The sequence below is a fragment of the Spermophilus citellus genome (genome assembly GCF_964194105.1).
Source record: "Spermophilus citellus genome assembly, chromosome: 2".
NCBI lineage: Eukaryota > Metazoa > Chordata > Mammalia > Rodentia > Sciuridae > Spermophilus > Spermophilus citellus.
In genome coordinates, this window is record NC_138183.1 from 55,213,848 (window position 1) to 55,239,227 (window position 25,380).

General features: G+C 38.9%; 1 protein-coding gene across 11 annotated transcripts in view; it reads left to right on the forward strand.

Moving 5' to 3' along the window:
* BNC2 (basonuclin zinc finger protein 2) overlaps positions 1-24,666 on the forward strand; it is a 415,572-nt gene extending 390,906 nt beyond the window's left edge. For 8 of the 11 annotated variants that reach the window (XM_081282139.1, XM_081282132.1, XM_081282137.1 and 5 more), the window contains 3 exons: positions 4,772-6,741; positions 7,188-7,253; positions 22,401-24,666. In XM_081282139.1, the coding sequence (XP_081138265.1) occupies positions 4,772-6,741; positions 7,188-7,253; positions 22,401-23,061 (2,697 nt within the window). In that variant the 3' untranslated portion in view covers positions 23,062-24,666. Of the gene's footprint in view, positions 1-4,771; positions 6,742-7,187; positions 7,254-20,643; positions 20,678-22,400 lie in introns of all 11 variants that reach the window. The other 3 variants (XM_081282135.1, XM_081282138.1, XM_081282134.1) reach the window with 2 other exon arrangements.
* Positions 24,667-25,380: the final 714 nt, after the last annotated feature.

The window sequence follows — 25,380 nt, forward strand, 5'->3', positions numbered from 1 at the left end:
TTCCATCCCCAGCACTGGGTAAGGGCGGTAGAGTGTGGGGGAGGGTCTTCTGAAGAGCCATGTAAGAACTGAATGCCAAATTTCTACAAGTAATCTACCAGTTCCCATGAAATAATAAAAGGAAGGGTTTTCATATAATATGCTCAGATGTAAATTATTTTAAGTGTTTTATACTTTTCCTAAGCCCAATAAAACTGGTTTATAAGTCTGTATTATTTCATGTTACTAAATTTTTAATTAGTGGTGTACTATTATTTTCACAGGAAATCAATACTTATAATAATACCTTCCATTTAACTTTAATAGGATACGTCTTATTATCCTCATTTTGTAAAATATTTCCCAACCTAACAGACTGAAGATCAGTGAACTCCGATTTCAAATGGGAAAGCATAAAGGAATTGACTCACCAACTACAAATTTGCCTAGGAAGGAGAAAAGTTCAGATACATATCCTAATGTTAACTCATTCATGCAGAAGATCAGTGTCCTGGTGTGCGTGGGTCAGTAGTCAAGATCTTTATATCAGGTTAAGAGGTTTTTGTTTTATTCATTTCATGATAACATTTGATTCTTTTTATAATTCCTGTTCACTTTGGTAACGTATATTTGATCATCTAAACTATCCATAAGGAAAACTAGTTTTTCCCTTTTGTCATTCTTGAGTCAATACTTAAATAAAATAAAAACAAATTTAAAAAAAAAGAAATAAAACAGGTCTTTAGTTATTGCAATAGTTTCCATTCATCCTAAAGGTTTTCAAATGGTTACTTGGAATTACTTGTAGACAAGTTTGTGTTTGTTGTTGTTGTCTTACAAAGTTCCCAGACTAACACTGGTCCATCTTGAATATCATGTACATCTTTCCTGAAGTTCTTCTTTCACAGAAGAGTCTTAAGCTGCTGTATAAGAATCACTGCACCAGATCATGCTTATTTCTGTTTCAAAGATCTTCAGAAAAAAAAAAAAAAACCCAAAAAAACAAAAACCTGGGCTTCCCTTGTTCCCTTTGCTGGTTTCTAACTCCCTTCAACCAGTTCATCTATGGATATACCAAAACTGATAGCTGTTCTCAGCAAAGGAGTTTTCTGGCTCCTTGTGTTGCCTATGAAGATCAACTTTGTTTCTTTCTGCAATTTTTCCAATTATAAATGTTGATGGTATTAGGTAATCTTGATCAAATTAGGTAATTATAAATGTTGATGGTATTAGGTAATCTTGAGTGATAACTTCTTTGGAAAGAAATTCTGTGGTTCTTACCTGGAGCCAGAGGGGTACCCCATTACAGGAATGGAAATTTGAATGCATGTGTAGATATTTGTGCAGTTCTTGAGTAGTTTTGTTTGCAAAAGTGCTATGTTATACTTCTCTATAAGTATAAATTGCCCCCTCTGTCTCCACTATAAGCAAAGCCTCTCTTTTATGAGGTAGACACTAGCAAAGTTCTGAATCTTGCTTACCGGAAGCTTTTCTACTCAAAAGTAAGTGACTTAACACCACAGTCTCTATTTTAGCAGAGATAGCTAATCTGGACTAAACTGAAGGGCAGTGGTTTTAGAAATAGCAGCTCGAGATTTGGTGGGCTAGAGAAAGGAGAAACCAGAGGGGCTGGCTGTGCACTGCTGGGAGAAGAAAACTGGGAGGAGGGAAAAGAGATGCCTCAGGTGGGTGGAACCAGTTGCTATGGTTTCTGAAGTTCATTTTAATACCAGAGGCTGCCAATTGCATTCATTATTGACATGCAGATTTAGGTGTAGGCTACCTGGGAAGAAAAGACCTTATACCCTTAGGAAGCAATCCATACCGAAAGGCTCCAGAAAAAGTGATCAACTGTGAAATATGATATATTAAGAACTATGTAATATTTTGAACGACCAACAATAAAAAAAAAGAGTAGATTGATGGTAAGAAGAGATTTTAAAAATGACATACAAGTAGACATTACAGTGTTCTGGGGACTGACTGTTCAGAAAAAGTTCTGCTTGTCACTGTCACAAACACAACATGCTGACCTGGGAAATGGCATCACAAAATAATAGTCCTGCACACTGTTGAGACAGTGAACTTAGAGTCAGAATTTCTGGGTTCCAGTTGTAGCCTGGAGGTCAGTGCCTTGGCAAAACTTACCGAGCACTCTTATATTTCTTTACCTCTAATTTCTTATCTGTTAAATATTCACAGAGCTCTGGAAGCTATGATGAGGTGCAAATGAAATTAAACTATATAAAATAACAATTTTAATTTTTCTATGTACCTGCAGTACCAACCCCTATCCTCCCGCCATTCCAAAAGCAAACAAAAAATGATGTGTGAGAAATCAGTATCTATCTTGTTAAAAATAGCTGTTGCATTTTTAACAATCCTGGAGGATCATTTGGAGTCACTCCGTACCCACATCATTGTATGACTGTTCTGAGCACAGACTTATATGGGAATATTTGAACTGAAGTTCAATTTTATCTATTCAGTGAGGAAGAGATAAATGTATTTGGCAGTTTTCATGGGATGGACGCCCTTATGTGTGCACCACACATACTGTTGATGTAAAATGACAGAATGCTAGGAGGGAATTTTATGGAGAATAGAACATAACTATCAGAGCTTCTTTAAAAAATAATTCAAAGTGAGTGTGGTAACGCACGCCTTTAATCCTAGCAGTTCAGAAGGCTGAGGCAGGAGGATCACAAGTTCAAAGCCAGCCTCAGCAATGGTGAGGCACTAAAGCAATTCAGTCAGACCCTGACTCTAAATTAAATACAAAATAGGGCTGGGGATGTGGCTCAGTAGTCGAGAGCCCCTGAGTTCAATCCCTGATACCCCCACCCCCACCCCCAGATTCAAACAAACGACAGATATCTACTTAATCAAACTAGCTGTGACCACTCAAGGCATGATTGTGATCTAGATGGAATTTTGTATTCAAAGGCTGAGGAAAGACTTTCCATTGCAAAAGTAGTACAGGTTCCTTAGTTCCTTATATCCCTCATCCTGCTTCCCTAGAGAACCGTCTTCCTGTAATCATTATACCGTTGTTGAAATCAGAAAATAAAGATTTATATGGAAATATTAACCTATCTAGAGACTTTCTTCAAATTTTGTCAGTTTCCCAGTAATGTCCTTTTCTAATCTAGAATTGCATGATTATGTCTTTGTAGTCTCGTCTTATCTCTAACCATTCTTTATTCTTTTTAATCTTACCTGACATTTGCACTTTGAAGAGTATTACCACTGTTTTGTAGAATGCCCCTCAGTTTTGGTTTGCCTGATGTTTTCCCATGTTTGGGGGAGGTAAGTTTTTGACAAGAATGCCACAAAAGTGAGACCGTGCCCCTCCCAGTGTATCCCTTCGGGATGTCAATGTTAACGTCCACCAGTGGTGTTAATTTTGATGTCTCTTTTAAGGTGGTGTCTGTTAGATTTGCCTAATGTAGCATTATGAGTTTCCCCTTTGTAATTAATAACTGTCTTATCATTTGTTTGTTTGTTTGTTCTGGTGCTAGGGATAGAACCCAGGGCTATGCACATGCCATGCACATGCTGTGCCACTGAGCTGCACCCGAGCTCTCTTTTGTTTTTCAAGAAGATTTTATGCTTTCTTAAGCTGATGGTCAGGGTTGAAGCAAGTGTCATTCACAGAGGGTTGCAAAGCGCCCTGTCCTGGTAGGTCTAAGAAATGATGCCTTCTAAAATGATGGAGTCATTATGTAAGTGTTTAAATAGATTTCTCTCAATCCACGCTGAAATGGATTGCCTGACATTACATTGCAGGATTTTTAAGTCCTACCTTCAGGCAAATCTCATAGTTACTAGCAAAAATGAAAGTGTGAAATGCTTTTTAATGTATATTTAACAACACATAGTCTGATGATTGCTGATGTGTAGTCTCTGTGGACTTCCTTTGCTATCAGAGGAGGATGCTAAGAGACAACTTTTTACACATTTATTCTATCTAAATCCATCACATGTTTACTTTTCAAATATCTATGACTGTCATTTATAACAAGATCATAAGAAGTCAAATACTTTAAGTCTAACTCAAACTTTGAATCATAGGATTACAACCAATTTTCAGGAAAAGTACAATTACCTTTCACAAATAATATTTCCCTGATTCTACCTCATGAAATTGCCTACTCTTAAATGATGCTAAAATACAGCCATTTTAAAAAGAAAAGATACAGCTTAGGGAGGGGAGTATGAGGGGTAATGCTACTTTATTCATCTTTTTGATTCAGAAATTCACATAACTCCCATTTAAAGGAATTTCCATCATTGAATCCAGTTTCATGTCTGCTTGTGTCGAAGAAGTAAATTTTGCAAACTGTACTTAATTCCTTCCTATGGTGTCACTATTTAATAAGGATTAAGGTACCTTTTTTTTTTTTTTTTGCATTTATACTGGGTTGCACAGCAAGAGTTCACGTCTTATACTAATATATGCTAAATAGTTGCATAGTACATAGATCATTGTTGTTAAAATAGCAGTACTGAAGGCATTTTAGATCACAGAGCCCCAGTGGTCTACATTTTGTTTGCTTTGACATTATTAAACTCAATCTGTTTCTCTAACTGTGACTCTAATTACTACATTTGCATGGCAGAAAAGTTTGCTTTGTGGGTTGATTTTTATTAACAGTGCTTGCATGTTGTTTTCTGCTCTCGCTCTCAGTGTTTCACGAGCAGAGAGAGCACCTTCACTTGCAATGGATAATTATGCACAATCAATAAGTTTCTGTGTTTGTCTTTGTTGTTTCTTTGATGTGGCCTGTAGGATGCTGCCGGCAAGGTGCTGGACCGCTGGGCCATCATGTCTCGAGAAGAGGAAATCATAACCCTTCAGCAGTTTCTGCGGTTTGGAGAAACCAAATCCATTGTGGAGCTGATGGCAATTCAGGAGAAAGAAGGGCAGGCCGTGGCTGTACCATCTTCAAAGACAGACTCAGATATAAGGACTTTCATTGAGAGCAATAATCGCACCAGGAGTCCCAGCCTCCTTGCTCACTTAGAGAACAGCAATCCTTCCAGCATTCATCACTTCGAAAACATCCCCAACAGCCTTGCATTTCTGCTTCCATTCCAGTACATAAACCCTGTCTCAGCCCCTCTGCTAGGGTTGCCTCCAAACGGGCTACTTCTAGAGCAACCAGGACTGAGGCTGCGGGAACCAAGCCTTTCAACCCAGAATGAATATAATGAGAGCAGCGAGTCTGAAGTGTCTCCCACACCTTATAAGAATGATCAGACACCAAATAGAAATGCCCTGACCAGCATTACCAATGTGGAGCCCAAAACCGAGCCAGCCTGTGTCTCCCCCATTCAGAATTCTGCCCCAGTCAGTGATCTCACCAAAACTGAACACCCAAAAAGCTCATTCCGGATTCACCGGATGAGAAGGATGGGGTCGGCCTCCAGGAAGGGAAGAGTGTTCTGTAACGCATGTGGGAAGACTTTCTATGACAAAGGTACTCTCAAAATTCATTATAATGCTGTTCATCTGAAGATCAAACATCGATGCACCATCGAAGGCTGCAACATGGTCTTTAGCTCCCTCCGAAGCCGAAATCGGCACAGTGCAAACCCCAACCCTCGCCTTCACATGCCTATGTTAAGAAATAACCGAGACAAAGATTTAATTCGGGCCACATCAGGAGCTGCCACCCCCGTCATAGCGAGTACGAAATCAAATCTCACACTCACGAGTCCTGGCCGGCCCCCAATGGGTTTTACCACTCCCCCACTAGACCCCGTCTTACAGAATCCTCTCCCTAGCCAGCTGGTATTTTCTGGGCTAAAGACTGTACAGCCTGTTCCTCCATTTTATAGAAGTTTACTCACTCCAGGGGAAATGGTGAGTCCTCCAACCTCCCTCCCAACCAGTCCCATCATTCCAACCAGTGGTACCATAGAGCAGCACCCCCCACCACCTTCTGAGCCAGTAGTGCCAGCAGTGATGATGGCCACCATTGAGCCTAGTGCCGACCTGGCACCCAAGAAAAAGCCCAGGAAGTCAAGCATGCCTGTAAAGATTGAGAAGGAAATAATCGATACCGCTGATGAGTTTGATGACGAAGATGATGACCCCAATGATGGCGGAGCTGTGGTCAATGACATGAGCCATGACAATCATTGCCACTCCCAAGAGGAGATGAGCCCAGGCATGTCTGTGAAGGACTTTTCTAAGCATAACAGGACCAGGTGCATTTCAAGGACTGAAATAAGAAGGGCTGACAGCATGACTTCTGAGGACCAGGAGCCTGAGCGGGACTATGAGAATGAGTCTGAGTCTTCAGAGCCCAAACTGGGTGAGGAATCCATGGAAGGGGAAGAGCACATTCACAGTGAGGTGAGTGAAAAAGTCCTGATGAGCAGTGAGAGGCCTGATGAGAACCACAGTGAACCCTCTCACCAGGATGTCATCAAGGTGAAGGAAGAATTCACAGATCCCACTTATGACATGTTTTACATGAGCCAGTATGGACTGTACAACGGTGGGGGGGCTAGCATGGCTGCCCTACATGAAAGTTTTGCATCGTCCCTGAATTATGCCAGTCCTCAAAAGTTCTCCCCAGAAGGTGACCTGTGTTCTAGCCCAGACCCCAAAATCTGTTATGTGTGCAAGAAGAGTTTCAAAAGCTCCTACAGCGTGAAGCTTCACTACAGAAACGTTCACTTAAAAGAGATGCACGTCTGCACAGTGGCTGGCTGCAATGCTGCCTTCCCCTCGCGCCGAAGCAGAGACAGGTCAGTAAATCTCCATTGGCTGCTCCTGCTGGGGGTGGAGGGTGCCAGTGTCAGTCATGTTGGACTTGACATTAAAAGGTCCAACCTCGCTGTTTTGATGCACTGTAAAGATTGTCCACAGTGACCATGTGATAACTAAGCTGCCATGCTCATGAAGGATTGTTGCAGTTGTTGCTTGTTATGATTAAGCATGCAGAATCGTATGCCATTTTACCCAGTAATGCACGCCATTTTTCTCTGTGTGCTGTGTACATGTGTGTGTGCATATGTATTTCCATGCATCTAGGTGTGAATCAGTTAACTGTACACAGTTCCCTGCCTCCCCATTTACCTTTACTTAGAAGCCGCAGCTTCTGTCATAGATATATATATATTTCTGCTTTGCCTTGTGGCTTTTTAATTAAATCAATAAATTATCTTCATACACACATATTTATCCAATATAGAAACAGAAATTTACGGATGGAAAGAACCATAGGTCCAGGACATCGAGACAGCCTGCATCTCCGTAGGTATAACCAGAAATGTTATCATTCCTTACATGAGTATTTAGTATGTCCTTAAATTCTTTAAGAGTCATGAAAATATCAGAAGAAAATGTGAAGCCAGAGTCATTGTTGATGTGGGGGCAAGATGTGGCGGTGTGGGTTTGTTTATTTTAATTTCATGGTGTCTTTGAGCATATCTCTAAAATGTAGTCGGCCATGGGAATTAGGCAGAGAAGGGGAGGCTTGCATGTACTGTAGGATCGGTTGAACGTATTATGTCCAGCCTTCAGATGACATCACACCCTAGCTATGTAGCAGCAGCTCTGAAACAGTTGGGCTTAAACAGAAGCAGCTTGTCCTAAACCTCCCATGTTCTTTATTAAACTTAAAGAAAATATAATATAAACGGAATGTGCCAAGGTGGTCAGTGGTAGGATAACAAGGTCATCCTTCACTATGGAGATAAGCCTGTGAGCAGATCATTTACATACTGCACCAGTCCAGCTCAGGTAACACACCAGTTAGTTATTCCCATTATATTGAATCATGGTTTAGGATTCTATGTTGTCTCTTTAAAATATTTTTAGAGAAAATTTTAGTATATGGCAAAAATCAATGCATGTGGAAGAAACAAAATTAATGAAGAAGTTTCCAAGTAGCCACAACCCATTTTCTAGTGCTTATCAATTGGGTAAAATTCTTGACAAAGCAACCTGTAATGAAAGTACTATGGAAAAGTAGTGATATGTCCCTGAAATATTCTGTTTTATCTTACTTGAAAGATGAACCCTTTAAAAAAAGCCATATATGTACACATATATACATACATATGTGTACCTATATGTGTGTATATATCTAAAATTTCCTTTCTACTGAAATAAAAGGAGCCCAATCTATGAAAAGTAAAATCTCTAAGTGGTTTTCTTATACAATGCAAAACATGCTTTTAAAGAGAAATCTATTGTCTAATAAAAGATTTCTCACCTCCATTATATTGTTCTGTAAAAATGGGTTGTAGTCACAAAGTTATTTTAATTTCTAAGTTATCATTGATGGTTCCAGAATATGTCAGGTAAGATAGATATACTTTGAATAATAAAATATAATACTATATCCAACCTCCCCTGAGTTTGTGAGTAATATTCATTCTTTCAAATTTGAAATAGTGCATGAGTGATAATGAGGTTAATGCATTGAAATTTTTTAACAAAAATAAAAGACTCATGAAAACCTACATCAAATATTTATGGAAATGGAGTGTTTGAAGACAAGCCAAAATTCATGCTTATTTGCATGAATTCCTATCAGAGTTTTAGCTGGTTTGCTGAAAATATTATAGGTTATAACACCAGAATAAACAGCTATCGGACCAAAAAGGCTACATACCTAAAGCTTGGTACTTTCATTTATGTCCAGCCACTAAAAAGCACAAGTGCTAGGATGTTTATGTCCTTAATGCATAAGGAGATACTATTGCATGCTGTTGGTTTGTCAGAGAAAAAACATTAATTGATGGCCAAAGACTATTTCAATCTCCATTTTTATTTTAAGGATGTGGGAGCTTAGCCAGTGGCTAGACATATAGAAGCTTAAACCAGTGACAGATAACCAGGATGTTCCAGGTGGGAAGAATGGTACAGATGTGTTCTCATGTGTTCCGTCTCACAGGAGATGGCAGACTTTGGGAGACAGTTGATAGGTTGAATTTTGTCCCTAATATTTTTAAGTTTTAGAATTTGTCACACCTGATAATTGAAGAAGAGCAAATAGAAAAAATATTGCAGATTGAATTTTTTTTTTTTTTGCTTTCTAAAAATATCCAAATCTTTTGATCTCAGGTTAAAAACTTGGGGGGAGGGGACTTTGATACTTCAAGAAGAAAAGTATTCATCCTTGTTGTATCTGTGACTTGGGTTAATATAGCACTGAGGCTAGCTACCATCAAATGACCAGAAACAGTGATGCTATTGGGTAGCGGCCTCTTTAGGCATCTCAGCAGAGTGGGCTGTGGAACAGAATTCTACTTATTTCCACCTTCTTTTGTCACTCCATCATCTAATGGCAGCCTGTGATGTAATCTCCTGTGCACAAAGCCTCTTGGATCACATCTCTGATCTGTCCGTTAGGCTTACCTTCTCCTCTCTTCACTTTTACTCTGTGAGTCACTAGAATGACAGGAAGTCTACGGCCCTATTTTTTTATACTTCCACTCACTGTGAAGCTAAGTTTTCTTACCTTTCTATTGAGCCAACAGACCTTGCCAAAGAAACTCTCCTTTGTCTTTAATTTTGCTTCCCTGTAGCCATTTCTTCCTTTCCCCAGAGTTTTGAGTTTCATTCATCCTTGGCTCCACAGTGTCTACCTTGTGTGCAGATGAAGCACTGAGGGAGCTTGAGCCAGCTGGAGTATGCAAGCTGTCAGGGTGCCCTTGGTATGGCCTGCACAATCGTCCTCTTCCTCCTGTTCACAGTGTGGCCTTCTTGTCTTCAGGATTAGAAACCTTACAGAAGTTACCCACAGGTCTTCCTGGGCTTCATCCAAGAAGGCAGACATGAGGAAGTTGGTGTTTTTGTTCTTCAGATAGGCATTTTAGTAAGATGGACGTAGATGTGAAGTACAGTGTTTTAGGTTTGGCATTCAGGTGGAAAATATTCCCAGGTCTTTGCTTATGGTCCTTCTGGATTTTATAAGATCAAGTTAAAGACTTTTTGAAAAGCAAGAATGTTCTTTGTTTAATGTGACAGGGAGGAGAAAGAGGCACAAGGTTTGTTAGGGTCGAGGATTCTAAGCAGCAGTGCCAAAGGCATCCTTTTCTGTGTAGTTGTAAATAAGTGTGTGTTTAATAAATTCATACTCATGACAAAGAGCAAGCAAAGGGACACAAAATCTAATTCATCCCAGTCACTGGGTGGCTATTGGAATAATTTTTATTCTAAGCAATGAAAGTGAAACGCGAATAATTTTCTCTGTAAAGAACTCTGGTCCTCCAAGGTGAGTGCTGAAGTGTTCGGGTGTATATTGATAACACTGTGAAGTATTAGCTTTTGAAATTGCTTCTTCCTTTATCCCTTGATTTTTCTGCTGCTGAGATGTGGTTCTGTCGGAGTAAGAGACTGGTACTTAGTTTTGAAGTATACATATGAAATAGTCCCTGGGAAGAAGAAATTCTAACTAACTGGCCTGGACCTTCAATCTTCAGAAAGAGAATTTTCTTGAAGATAGCATCATAGTCAGAATTAGTAAGATTTAGTTAACTTTGGTCATTTTTCATCCTCTGACTTAAATGTTTGATCCCAAGGAAGGATGACTGGTCATGGATTACCTATATATAAGGAAAGCCCATGTATAAGTTAAATTTAAATTTTATTTAGGGAAAAAAATAGGCTTCTATCTTCTTCCCTAACTTTGCTTCTTATTTGATAATATGTCATCAAGTACTTTTATCTGTTTTAGTGATTGGCAGTTTTAAAACACCAGCAACTAAAATGAGGACTTCTTTCTCAGAAACTAGATATGTGTATAGAAAGAAATATTTGTCTTTGTTGAGTTTCACCACCTTTATTGTTTACTTCTAAGAGTGGTGGCCACTAATTGCTAAGGTTTGTCTTGAATTTTATCAGGAAGGTAGGCATAATCTGATCTTCAAGTGTAGGGAAGGTGATCCAGCCACATGAATAAGTTTAAAAACAAAATATTTGCTTAGGGTGATTTATAAATAAATATGAGGCAGCCATTGGTGCCAAGTGTGAACCTTCCTCGATTGCTAGTTAAATCAGTCCAGATTTAAACATGTAAACTTCTTGATTTGTATGGAGTAAGACATCTGTATTTGGTTTATTAAAACCTGCTGATGTCTCCAGAACTAAATTTGTTCCTCTATAGGCCTCTGGGTAGCTGTAGCTAAAAAGCAGAGATGTATAGTTTTTGCTAGTCTTATTACCTGATTTTAAGCCCTGTACAGGTGTACAGGAATAAATTAACATGAGCTACCTCTGATGAGCCACTGCATACATTAACAACAGAGGTGAAGATGCGAAAACATGCTACCTGCCTCCTGTTATCACCTTCTCAGGGAGAGCAACATTCATTTTTTCCATCATTTTCTATGTTTGGAAACTTATGGAGAACTTTTCTAGAGTGAGCTTTTCAGCAAGTACACACAGTTTCACCAGGCACTACCTCCAAGAAATGAGCCACTTAGCACCAATTCAAGACAACTATTAGTATATTTGCCCTAACATAATTAGCTGTCAAATACAATATGTTAATTTCTCCATGTACAAGAAAAAAACATTTTAAGGGAGCAACAATTTCATTTCCCAGTCAAACTACAACCCTGCAATTCCAAAATTCTTTGATGCAGTGAAGTTGAGCAGGTCCTCTGACTTTTAAATGTTAAGGAAGAGATTTTTTTCCCCTGCTACTCTATTTGGTCTCACAATAGCGCCAGCAGATCAATAGGCCTTTTGTACTTATCTCCATTACTTTCCATCAAAAGCAAACAAACAAAATAAATCCCCCTCCTGAGTAATTGCTAGTTGTGCCCTCCTCAAGCAAAACTTTAGTAGTAAGATAAACTTCTGTGTCATTCCTGTCCCTGGGGTTCTTTTTATACACTGGGAGAAGAGCAATGAGCAAAACGGTCTCCTTGTATCATGGGGAGAGACTCTGTCAAGCCTAAAGTGAGCCTCCGATCTTCCTAATGACCTCCTGCTGGCCCGGCTGGATGCAAGACAAGCTCATTTAAGCCTCTGCTGACCTTTCACTCCTCCACCACAAGAGCTGCACCAGTCACTTCCACATCTTCAAAACCATGGGCCAAATCTGGCAACAAAGCTGAATGGCAGGCTAGCGATTTCCCTCGCATGATGCAGAGAGACTTTTATGAATGTCTATAGATGGGACTCAACACTAAATCTCTCTTTGTGGCTCTATCACTTCCACTGCACAAACATAATGCTTCCACATAGCTCTTATTTTTTTTCCTCCTCCAGAAAGGAACCAGCTACTCTTCTCACCAGTATTATCTTGAAAATTCTGGCAAAAATAACAGAGAAGAAGGCAGGTACTGAGTGCTCAGGTAGTGTTTCATGATAGCACCATTTGGAAAAGATCCTTTTCCTGATTTCTACCTCCCTCTGGTTCAACAGATTCTATGCTCCTATAGTAGATTTAATTGGTAGGAGTCTTCATACACAGTTTTCACCTGAGAAACTTGTTTTTGTAGACAAGCTGTCCTTTCTAAAACATGTGGACCATTTTTCCACCAGGAAGAGGGCAGCAAGACTTTACACTTACTCCATTAACATTTGCTCCAGTGACATGGGTAAGATCCATTCCCTCCTAGCTGAAAGGCTTCTACCAACTCTCCATGAAAGTCATCCATTTGTTGTTTACTAAGAGAAGCAGAGACTTCCTTCTCTATTTAAATTTCATACTGAAAGTTGAGCTGTAAAGCATTTCTTTTTTTTTCTCTTTATAAAAGCATACTCAGAAATAATTTAATGTTTTTGACATAAGACTCCCACGAGCTTCAAATAAATGAGTATGGCAGAATATGAAAGGAGTTTACACTTGCCAAAAAATTACAGTGTCATAAAAAAGGGATTCAGTGACTTTGATTCTCAAGTGCCAGGATGATTGTGTATGAGAGAGAGGCAGGCAAGTTAAGTCAGATGAAGAAGAATACTTTTTAGGAAAGGACAATTTTTTTCTCAGTTATTTCACATAAAACTACACTTTAAAAAAATACCTTGATTTTATGTCCTAATGCAAACTACCTGAATTAAAACAGGAGGTATAAATTTCTGGTAAAAAGCTGTTATGCCTGAAAGTGTTAGTGATCTTAACTCTAATACTTTATGGAGTTTATTACTTCTTTTATTAACTGGGGGAAAAAATGTTACCCACTTCCAGCTTAATTCTTTCTCTTGCTTACTCTAATTTTGACTTTACCTAAGGAAAGGGTGGGGAGGCTAAAGCCAAGTGATTCTGCCTGAACATGTGTATGTGCTGCTGCCTCAGTTTTGCTATTGCATATGTCAATCTGAATTATGACCAGTCATGCAGAAATTATGCTAACAGTCTAATCTAAATGCACCCACATAATGTATATGTGTGCTTATACATAAACACCCACATAAATAAGAATATCAAAAGACAGATCATCCTTAATTGCCAGAAGAGACATTTCCGTCTTGGAAAGTGATGTATGAAGTTACTTTATCACATTGATGGGAAATCACAAGATTTTATAAGTAAAATTAGACAAATTTGGGCACTAAGAACAACAGGCCTTCAGAAGGAAGCCTTTGAGGCCTGATGGCCAGCTGCGGTGGGGGGGCTGCTGTAACTCTGCCGCCTTTTTAGTCTCCTCTGTCACTGAGGGGGCACTGGTGGGTCAGTTCGCTCACTAGTAATTGTGTTTTACAGACTTCTAAAGCAATTGGCTCAGTCAGTCCCAATTCAATAAAAGTGGAGAGCAAGAGAGAGAGCACTTTTGTTCTATTTTTTACTTGAAATTATTTCATTCAGCAGTCTGTCTTTTTTATTACCAAGACTTGACATTAGCACTCCAAGCTATATTAGCATCCATTTCAGCAGTTCAGTAATGGTATTAAAAAAACACTTAACTTCAACGGTGAATGGTTGTATGACAGTACCATAAAAAATCCACATTAAAAAAAACTTATGTATTTGTCCCAGAAAATTATTTTTCACTTGTTTAACCACTTCAAAACTATGTTCTCATGACGGGTATTCATGAACACCTTCTTATTCTCAGAAGCAGCCAGCAAAGGTGCTCTGTGGATTAAGGAATTGGGGGAAAAGAAAAGGGAGATCCAGAGGCGAGAGGGTAGGTAGAGATGCTGTTTACCCTGTAGTTAGATTACCTTCCATTCATCAGCAGAGATGGAATTGGCAACCTCAGAGCACCCAAGGTGAAATTCTTGGATCCTCTTGCATGACTGGGATTTGATTTTGAACCCAACACTCTCCAAACTTGGGAGCAGAGCCTAACTACTTTGGCACTGTGGTGTGCTCATAAATGGCTACATTAGGTTCTAAATTTTGATTAAACATTCAGTAATTAATCAATGGTAGACACGAAGCAGTTGGCAAGGTCCAGAGCTGCAAAATGTTTAAGACATAAAACATTACGAAGTAATTAGAATATGCTCCTTCAAGAGAAGGATTGCCTTCAATAAAGAGGTAAATGATAGCATCCTGTTTATTGTGGACGTAGGCAGCCAGAGCAATATGATAAACTGCTGGAGATACACATATCAGTAATCATCCACATTATTAGTACCATTAATCATAATTCCAAAAATATGACAGCAGCAGCCAACTTTTTGACCAATTTTGCTTCTGCCTGTTGGCCATTATAACTTCACTAATAGACTGCAGAGCTCCTGTGCGTGGCAGTTTGCATCGAGAATGGAAGGTTAATTATATTTGAGCTGCTGATTTCTTCTCTCCTTGGAAAAGGCTTAGCACTTTGACAATCCCAGGAGCTCACCGTTGTTAAACCAGTAAAAGTACTTTATTGAAATTTTCTTTGTTGGTCAGGAATGAGGATATGTTTCCAATGAGATATAAGCGCCAGGCTGGGATGGCTGCTAATGTTTCTTGCTCCAAAGTGATTCTTGAGCAGCAAGATGAATGCAATGGTTCTTTAGATCACTTTGCTCTCTCATTTCTGTTTTGCAGGTGGGTAAAAAGTTCTGTACTGTATGGTGATACACCACAAAATCCCACATTAGTGGACCACAAATACATGTACATAGGACTAGGACCCCGGGGGTGTCAGGAGAAATAAGCATCTCTTTAATGCAAAATTGTGCATGTCCAACCATACCTATATGAACAAAAAGTAAAATAAACTTCAAAAAAAATCATCGGAATATTTCTAAAAATTGAAATTTTCCGTGGCATAGGTGCATTAATTAACTGAAGGTTTCATTTTTCAGCTGGTAGTTTTGACATCACTTAAACTAAGGTGTAAATTAGATTATGTTCATTCTTTTGTCCAAGTATTTTTAGTAGTTTTATTTTCCACACAATTCTGGATAAGGCCATAGTATAATATTGATTATACTACAAAATAATATCAGTTAGAATATAAAATTAGGGATGGATGGTTCGAGAATTAGTTTGTCCAGAGTAAATAGAAGACTTAGATTATGGCAGAGATTTCTTCCCAGTAAATCCTTAAAAGATGTTCAGGCTCATAGCTTTTCTCTTTCTTACCAAACAATAGTAGTAAACGGAGTACCATATGAACTGCCTGATTGAGAAAATTTCCAAATGCTGAAAACATCCTATTCACAATGTAACACTCATCTCACATTACAGCGCAACAGGTACCTATCGAATAATCAGCACCCTGGAGAAGCCGCCATGTGTCAGTTACAACTCAAAAGTAAAACAGGGAACAGGGCTGTTGGATATCAATTCTGCACTTAACCTGAGCATCCACATACACATTTTCCATCTACCCATCTGCCTTCCCAAATGCCATGGCTACATTAACATTTTTTATGCATTCCACAGCAATGACAAATTGTTTTCTAACTGTAGTGCCAGATTTAGTATGCGAAAGACACGTTTGCCTCTGCCAACAAACCAATAATTCTCACTAACATCTTCAGAGTTACAACATTTATAAAGTTGCAAAGTGGAGTAAACAAACCATCTGTTTGGCTTTTCCATATATGTCATGCTTTCTTATTAGCATATTACGATTCATTTAGTAAACAAATTTGGTGATTTCGTTCACGTCAAAGTTAGATCGGAAGCTTGAAGATGATTAACATTCCTGGGACAAGCACATTAATACATTGCTTCCTCTGCAAAGTTAAATGGCTTCTCAGGAGAATCGCCCCTTGTTGACAAGATGAGACTGTCAATTTTGTTTGCCTGCCACATTAGGGGCCGTAAGGGGATGGCAGGCTCTGAGAGAGGGGAGTCGTGTAGGCAGCATAATTCACTGTGAATTGAGAAAAGAAGTCTAATTCTGATAAATGGTCGACCCCAATACATCCTACCTGTTATTACAACAGACATGCCGTATCTGTGCAGTAAATTAGCTAAACCCCTAAAGAGTTTGGTGGGAGCTTATCTTCAAGTGAATAATTTGAATGTAGAGGGAACTGTCTGCGTGACCAGTATGAATGATTTGTTTTATATTGAAAGGGATTGAAATGACTGAATTTTATACTTTTAATTTGCAAGAATTTGCTTAGCTTTTATTTCTTGCATTTGATATATATTTCCTTACTTTTGGGGTTTTTGAGAATTATCCACTAGAATTCTACATTGAGTTTTCTTCCCCAACTAAGGGGTCGTGTTCAGACCTTCTAGAGAAAACCCTTAAATAATAGCCATTTGAGCAAGTACTAGTTTTGCAGAAATGGATATTGTCAGAATGTCATTTAATTCACAGAGATGAATGCATAGCACTCTTAATAAATGGTAATACAAAAACATTGAGGTAAGTACAATAGATAGAGCTACAGCAACCTAGATAAGAAGAGAACTAATGAAGGGCAGAGGTTTTGATTTTTCATTTCTGTGAATTTGGATAGCAAATTTACCTTTCTGTTCAGGAATATTGGTGATTCAGTAGTTTCACAATTTATTCAAAACTGACATCTAGATTTACCCAGATTGGATAAAAATTTCTCTTCTATATATTTTCCCTCTCCATATATGTGTGTGTGTGTGTGTGTGTGTGTGTGTGTGTGTGTGTATGTATATACACACACATACATATACATATAATTGACTGTATTCACAAGTTTCATATCTGTAGATTCAACTAACCACAGATCAAAAAGAGTAAAAGAATACTGTGTGTGTACTAAACACAGACTTTTTTTCTTGTCATTTCCTATACCATACAGTACAACAACAATTTGCATGACATTTGCATTATATTAAGTATTATAAGTAATCTAGAAAAGATTTAAAGTATACGGGGGAAATGTGTAGGCTTTATGAGGATACTACATCCTTTTACCTAAGGGACTTGAGCATCCACAAATCTTGGGGGTGCTGGAACAGAATACTGAGTGATGTCTGTGTACACATACTCACCAGTAACTCCTCTGTATGCATCACCATTATCATTCTGGACAGTATCATTGGAGAAGTGTGTGTGTGTGTGTGTGTGTGTGTGTGTGTGTGTGTGTGTTTTGAATGTTAGAGTCAAGCAGGAAAATAAAGGCAAAATCTGATCCAAAGTGGAACCTCAATTCCATTTTACCCAAAGTCTTATAATTAATTACCAAGTGTTTTATTTCAATTCACTAAGTTTAGAGTGGCTCAAAACTGAATTAAGAGTTAAGTGTTGGACATTTCATTAAGCTATAGCTTGATTCACTATTCCATTTCTGACTGCCACAGTCTAATTTCTTAACGAGACTTTGAAAACAAAACCCAGTTCTCTTCCTGTATCTCAAAGACAAATTTAAAAACTCAAAAACACTTTTTGTTTAAATAAACTGCTCTTGTTTTTAATTTTAGTTTTTATGAAACATTGCACTAAGTCAAACTAGGCCTTTGAATAAGTGGATAAAAAGAGACCCAAGAGAAGTCCAAAACTGGTACTTACTTTCCCTCTCTTGCATTTACTTGACTACATTTGATGAATCTCATGCTTTCTGTGGTTGCATGGTAAGGTTTTCATCAGAGAAGCAAACAAACAATTTAAAAAAAAAAAAAAAGACTGGTAATTCACTGCAGTCCAGTTAAAGGACTTTCACTCAGCATGTCAAATGAGAAAAAAAGAAGTTTGGGTTTTGACACCTTCCCACCCAATTCAAAACTTTATTACTTTTTTGCTTTTTTTTTTTTTTTTTTTGTGATCTTAACTTCTGTTGAGGCTTTTGGTAAACTCACAGTGTAAAAAGAATACAGAATTCAGCATAGCCCAAGTTAGAGGGATTTTTCTTGCCCTAATTGTGTAGCCTCCTCTGTACCACTCTGGGGTGTTAGTAGCCCCAGAATTAACCTTTGCCTTGTCACCACTGTCTTTTCTTAAATTCCCTGTACCATGCTTCTCCTTGAGATTGTTGTCTTCTTCCCTCCTGGGGCACTTTCTGGGAAAAGCTTCTTTAAGACTTATGCCTTTTATGAATTGAAGACAAATAAAGGTGCTTTTAAATATATTGGACGTGCAGAATTTTCTACTTGATCTTCAGGACTGTCGAGGTTGATTTGACTTAGTTCTGATTCTTGAAAGTAACCTTCTTGGGGCTAAATTTTGGACCGTCTTGTCAATCTTTACACTTTATACCTATGCACTCATTTTCTCTCTCCACCTCAACCTTTTGTTTTCCCCCTCCAGAGGAATTTGCTTCCATTTATCTGTGTCATCTACCTAATCAGAGCAAATAGAAACAGCTTTTATACTGTTCACATTCTTATAAAATACAAGAAGTTCTAACTCAGTCTAGATTTTTGTTGATGCTTATTCCTCCTTCTTTGCTGAAGATAAATATTCAGGATGCTAAGTTTATTTGTAGAAAAAACTCTCTCTCCCTAGAGAACTCAGAAGGGCTTGCTTCATGGATTGCTTTTTCCAGTTGTCATGTCCAACACTTCCCTGATCCCAGCACCCTCTGCCCCTCTTCCCCTTTAGGATACCCTTCTGGCTACATCTGGTTGTCGGTAGGTGAGAGTTCTTTCTGTATTCCTTTCATCTTCCCTTTCTTTTTACCTCTGCAGTTTTGCTGATCCAAATGAACGGGTAATATTCTTCAAATTGCTATTAACCCTGGGTCTTTGGGTCTCCTGAGGACAGTATTTTATGACTGTTAAATGGTTTGGATTGACTGACTGGAGAGTCCCAACAATAGGTCTGTGTTAAAGTCAAGTGCTGCCTTCCTTCTGTCCATTTTGCTGTGGAGGCCGGATCCTAACCTGTTGAGGGATCAGCACTCTTCTCTTTCCCTCCTTGCCTGGCTGCCCTTTTCCCCACTCCAGTAGTACTATGTGAGTTTGTTAGAGAATCCCCAGGCCCACTATCCTGAGAGTGAGCCAGCCAGCTTTCCACAGCCTGCTCTTCCCATCCCCACTTCAAGTGTTTTGCATATGGCATTTAGGAGGATTATTAAACAAAAATGAAATAGATTAAGAAATGAACATAAAAGAATCAATTCTCTTGAACTGTGGTTGCATAATGGAAATCGACTACCATGAATGAACCCGTGTACTGAAGTTATGAACAGGAGAGCTAATGCACTGCCATGAGTTCATCTTTATTATTGCATTACACCTGAATCAATTGATAAAGTAGCTTTTTTTTTTCCTAAGCGAGGGATGGCACTTAATTGAATAAAAGTCAATGTAATTATATTAGCAGAGGCCAACAGTACTGCTGACAGCGGAAAAGGGACACTGTTGAGCAGAGTGCCAGAGCTGGTCCACACATTTCTGCACATCGTTTGGTTGACAGATATTGAGGGCTGGTACATCATCTAATTAGATTACAGATTTCTACTGCTATAAGTGAGAAATGAAGAGAAAATCTCTTCCTGGTAACATAGCGGTGGAGATGTGTAATTTCACAAGTCATCTTAGGAAAGAGGTGTCCATCTGGGTGATCAGTGTGTCCTTTGTCAATGTTAATTTATTCTTCCTCATTCAGTGTGTCTCGATGTGACTGCTGTGTGTCTGGCTGCTGTTTTCTCAGCAGTGAACCTAGGAAGTAGTAACTGCAGATGTGTGAGAAACAACACAGAGTTCTAGATTACAGTCATCACAAAATGTGTGTTTGTGAAATTAAGAAAGGCAGAGGGTGTTAACAGTAATAAATGGGGAGGGGGTAGGAATACACGAGCTGTTTATAGTTGGCAGATTGCAGGATCAATAGAATAATAGTACACAGTGTAACTCTGGTCCCACATTCTTGTTATAACCCTGGTGGTGCCCTACCCACATGTCATAGTAAAGACTTCACAGTAGGCATTTCCTGCACTCTGCTTAGCATCTGCACTTGGAGTCATCTGCCATCTGACACCAAGGAAACAGGGAGGACTGTGTCAGAGCTGGGACCGTGGGGACAACTTCTGTTTATCATTCACATACCCACACTGCATGCATCTGTTCGGAACTCATTTATGGATGATGATGATGATGATGCTGTGAATTTGGTTTATCTTAATTTGATTTATGATTTTTGAATTATGCAGCTGATCTGAAAATCATCAAGACAGCGTATGAGATGATCGCTTATGACAGAAAATAATGTTGTGATCAGAACATTTTAAATCCCTATTTTATTGTTTAAGTTTTTTTTAAAACCAGATGTCTAGAATGTGAATTTGTTTTCTCTCTCTCTCTTTCTCCCTCTTTCTCTCTCTCTCTCTCTGTCTCTCATTCTTGCTTTCTTTTGTGATCGATTTAGCAAAAGATTAGAAAGCTGATCTTGTTATCACAAGGTAAGCTCAGCCTTCCCAAGTGCAGTGTGGAGAGGGCTGCTGCCCCTCTGCCCTTAAATCCAAGTGCTGTATATTGTCTTGTGTGGAAGGGTGGAGAAGGGCTGTCCCACCTTTCTTGTCTCTGTGGCACATACCTCTCAACCATCTCAGAAATGTCAGCCATGCCTGTCACCAAATGGAGTGACTTCTTTTGATCGTCCATACTTTTTAATTATAACCAGAAGGTCTTTTGAACTGTATGCTGGCCATTTAGGCCATTTCTATTTTCATGATGACTTCTCCATGAAGTAGAGCTTCCACCAGCATTGAGAAGCCTTATTTGCCTGTTTATCAGTTTATTTTTGGAAGGGTAGTGTTCAATTTAGGTACTTGTCAAACATCTGAGCCTTTGCAGGTGGAGAGAGGTATATGCCCAAGGGCACTTTAAAAATAAACGGGGGATGTAAATACAAAGGCATTGTTTTCAGAGAGATAATAATGTATCAGACTTTGTAAATCATGATGTCCCTCTGGATGCTTTGGGACAAATCTTATCTTTTTTTACACAAGCAAAACACTCAGTGAATGGAGTAAAAGTTTTGCTTGTCTAAATAGCGCGGGATCCAGTTGTTGAAATAGAGGGATTTTATGTTCTTGTTGTGCTTGATAATTTTTTTGTACTTATTGTGTTTTAATTTTGTCCTTTTGGGTTTTTTTCCTCTTGTTTAGTGTGATTTCTTTTAAAGGGTGGGTGGGTTGTATTTTAAAAAATAGTTCATTTTAAAAGTTCAAAGTTTAAACTAGAATTATTTGATAAAAACATTCAGCACTAAGTGTAGCAGTTTCCAAGCACATTCTGTCTTTACATTTAACCTGGATCCCTGATCATTGGAGAAAAGGGACTTACGTTACTAAAGACAGTCTACTTCAAATTACTAATCTATTGGGCCATATTTTTTCTTATTTAAAATTTGAATGGCTGGGCATTTTGGCACAAGCCTGTAATCCAGCTACTCAGGAGGCCGAGGCAGGAGGATTGCAAATTTGATGCCAGTTTGGGCAACCTTTGCAAGACTCTGTCTCACAATAAATCTGTTAAAAGGGCTGGGGATGTAGCTCAGCGGTGAAGTGCTTTCTTAGAATGCCCAAGACACTGACTCAATTCCCAGTTGGTGGGGGGCAGGATTTCATTATTTTTTGAAGTTAAATCTAAATTGTCTAGACCATTTTACTTTAAGAAATGTGCTTTTTAATATCTCTAAATGGAGAGTTTTCTGTGTTAAGAAAGAGCAGGGGGCTTTTTGTTTTGTTTTGTTTTGTTAGGTAAATTTAAACTTTTCCACTTAGACAAGCACAAAGTTTCCATTCTCTAATCCTACTTAAATGTATATTTCCTAAAAGTTCTGCAGTGAGGTCCTCTGCAGCTGATGCGGCCACATATTAACAGTATCAGAACAATCATTAGAAAAGGGTGCATGGGTTTGCATTCGTCCTACCATTTAAGAATTTTACTCTCTCATGAAAATTACGTTAATGGAAAGTTACCCTTATTGCACCTCCCACCACCGCCACTTACTCCCAATCCCGAGGATGTAGGGAAATGCTTGCTTTTATAATGGTGTAATTAGGAATGAATGTGCTTATTTGATGCCTTGTGAAAGCTGAATTTATTTTAAAGTGCTCTCCCTTTTCTCACCCTCCCCGCTCCCTGTATACCTACCCCCCTTCCCTCTTGTTTTCCTAGACACAGTGCCAACATAAATCTGCATCGTAAACTGTTGACCAAAGAACTCGATGACATGGGCCTGGACTCGTCGCAGCCTTCCCTTAGCAAGGACCTCCGGGATGAATTTTTAGTGAAGATCTATGGTGCCCAGCACCCCTTGGGGCTCGATGTCAGGGAAGATGCCTCCTCTCCCGCTGGGACTGAAGACTCCCACCTGAACGGGTATGGGAGAGGCATGGCCGAGGACTACATGGTCCTTGATCTGAGCACCACCTCTAGCCTCCAGTCCAGCAGCAGCATCCATTCCTCCAGAGAATCCGATGCAGGCAGCGATGAGGGGATTCTTCTCGACGACATTGATGGGGCGAGTGACAGTGGGGAGTCTGCACACAAGGCTGAGGCCCCCACCCTCCCTGGGAGTCTAGGGGCTGAAGTTTCAGGATCTCTTATGTTCAGCAGCTTGTCTGGGAGCAATGGTGGGATCATGTGCAACATTTGCCACAAAATGTACAGCAACAAGGGGACACTGAGGGTGCACTACAAAACTGTGCATTTGCGAGAGATGCACAAGTGCAAAGTCCCTGGTTGCAATATGATGTTTTCCTCTGTGCGAAGCCGAAACCGGCACAGTCAGAACCCTAATCTCCACAAAAACATTCCCTTCACTTCAATAGATTAGTCCCAGAACGGACACTACAAATGCCAGCTCTCACCAGATGGCCTACATCTTTGAACTGCCATAGTCAGTGTGCGCTTACCTACGTGGCGGGGGTGTATATGTGTGTGCACATGTGTATGCCTCTGTGTCTACATACACACACATATGCACATTTTCTTTTCTTTAGATAAAAAGATAAACACTAGGTGCTTTTGAATTTTTTTCTTTTTCCTTTATAGTTTTGGGAAAGGGATGGGATCTTTAATTCGGGGGTGAAAACAGAGTGCCCCTTTAAACACACACACACACACACACACACACACACACACACACACACACAGCGTGCAACTAGCCCCAATTTTGATAGAATAATTTTTGGTCTTCTCCAAAGAGACAATTTGTTGTACCCATGACTGTTGCCTGCAAAAAAATAAAAGGGAAAAAAGAAACAAAAAGGAACTTCTTATAGTTGTCTTTTGTGAACTTTAAGGTTTTGAAAGAATCTTCAATTAAAGCATGGCAGATTCACCTGTAAATATTTAGCCTTGAGAGGCCAATGATGTAAAACAATTGTATTGATGGTCGTTTAACTCTTTTGTTTAATTTTTACAGTTACATCCAGCTGTTAGATATGCAGGAGAAAAATAGTTTGCTGGCTAGCTCTATTCATTTATGTTAGCATTAATGCACATTTTTTTAAAAAAAACATGGTCTTGTTTTTACTACCTGTTAGATATAGTGATAAAGAGGTGCTGGCATGCTTTACAGCACAGATCTGATTTTTTAAAATGTCCTGTACTAGTACGTAAATCCAGTCATGCACTTTTTATCATACACTACAAGGGGATGTGTAATATCCAGGCTTCTTTTTTTTTTTTAAACTTTAAACTATTGCCATACTTCAGTAAGTGTCTTTTTTAAAAAATCCACTTGTATAAAAATGGTCTGGTCAGTATAGGGCACAAATGCCAAACAAAAGTATTAGTGTTAACACAAAACTGCCAACTTTGCACAAGTTTCCAGAAAAGAAAATACAATTAGTCACTCAACATAACCACAGGCCAATTTGTCGGCCACCAGAAAACCGCTTTGAAAAAAAACACTTGGTGATTCTTTCAAGTGCTGAATGTTATTAGAATCAACATTGCATCCTTCTTGCTTATATGTTAAATTACATAAAAGGAAAACAAAATTATGTGGTGTGAATCAGCCAAGGCATTTTTTCTTTAGAGGCAGGATAATATTTCAGGATACAAAAGCCCAAATTACTCACTATGGAACAAAGCTGAATGCAGTAATAGAGTTGAACACTCCTTTCCAAGGCCCTAACCCTTATCCTTTTTAAAGAAAGTCAGTCTAAACTGGATTGGTCTGTTGTATGGCCGTCTCATTTGTGGCAAATTCTGCAGTAGTGCTACGATTCAGGCCTGTTTGATAGACAAAATCAAAGGCTGTTTAATCGCAGCAGTACTTGGAAGCTCTGAGAACACATGCTAAACTTGAATTGAGCAACACTCCTTCCGAAAGGCAGAGGAAGGGGGGTTGAGATAGGATCTCACTGTGTAGTGTTTTGTTTCCCCACACAAATTTGTCAGAGAAAATGAAAGCAAGCCTGAAACCAAGCAATAGAGAGTGGGGGTGGGGGGAGGGGGTCTGCTCCAAACTTTTATTTTGTTTTGTTTTGTTTTGTTTTGTTGTGTTTCCGATGTTTACACATGTTGCCTGAGCTGGTTAACCACATCGGCAGCCTAAGCTACCACAACATACTGACTAAATGATGATATTTACTCAAGTTCAGTCCGCAGCCAAAACTATTAAGAGTGTGGACTGCAGACTGTTGTCTTTTTTTTTTTTCTTTCTTTCTTTCTTTTAAATGGGGAGGGGGTGACATTAAACAAGGAATAGTTTGTCAAACAATATACAATATAAAGAGAATGTATTTCTTATTTTGCATTTAATGGCCTCAAACATTTCTCCCATCTGTCTAAAAGTTAGAAATACCCTTCGTTTCAATGTTTCATGTCATTTCCATTTTTCCTATGTTCTGTAATTATTTTATTTTTTTCTGTGTTCACATCAGCATTCACTTCCGTTAAATTTGCCAAAGGAAACTGTTAATATGTTTCTGTTATTATTATTCCTGTAGGATTTATTGTACCTCACAGTATTTATTGTTTCCAAAAATAAGCACCATTCGTTGGGGATTCAGTATTTTTATTTGTGAAAATTTCAGAAACAATAGATTCTTAAAGATAAGCTAGATATATCTAGGAGCTTTATCTTTCTGCCTCCTTCTGAGGATGCTAGGGAGGATGCTATGGGGTTCGTTTGATTCTTCAT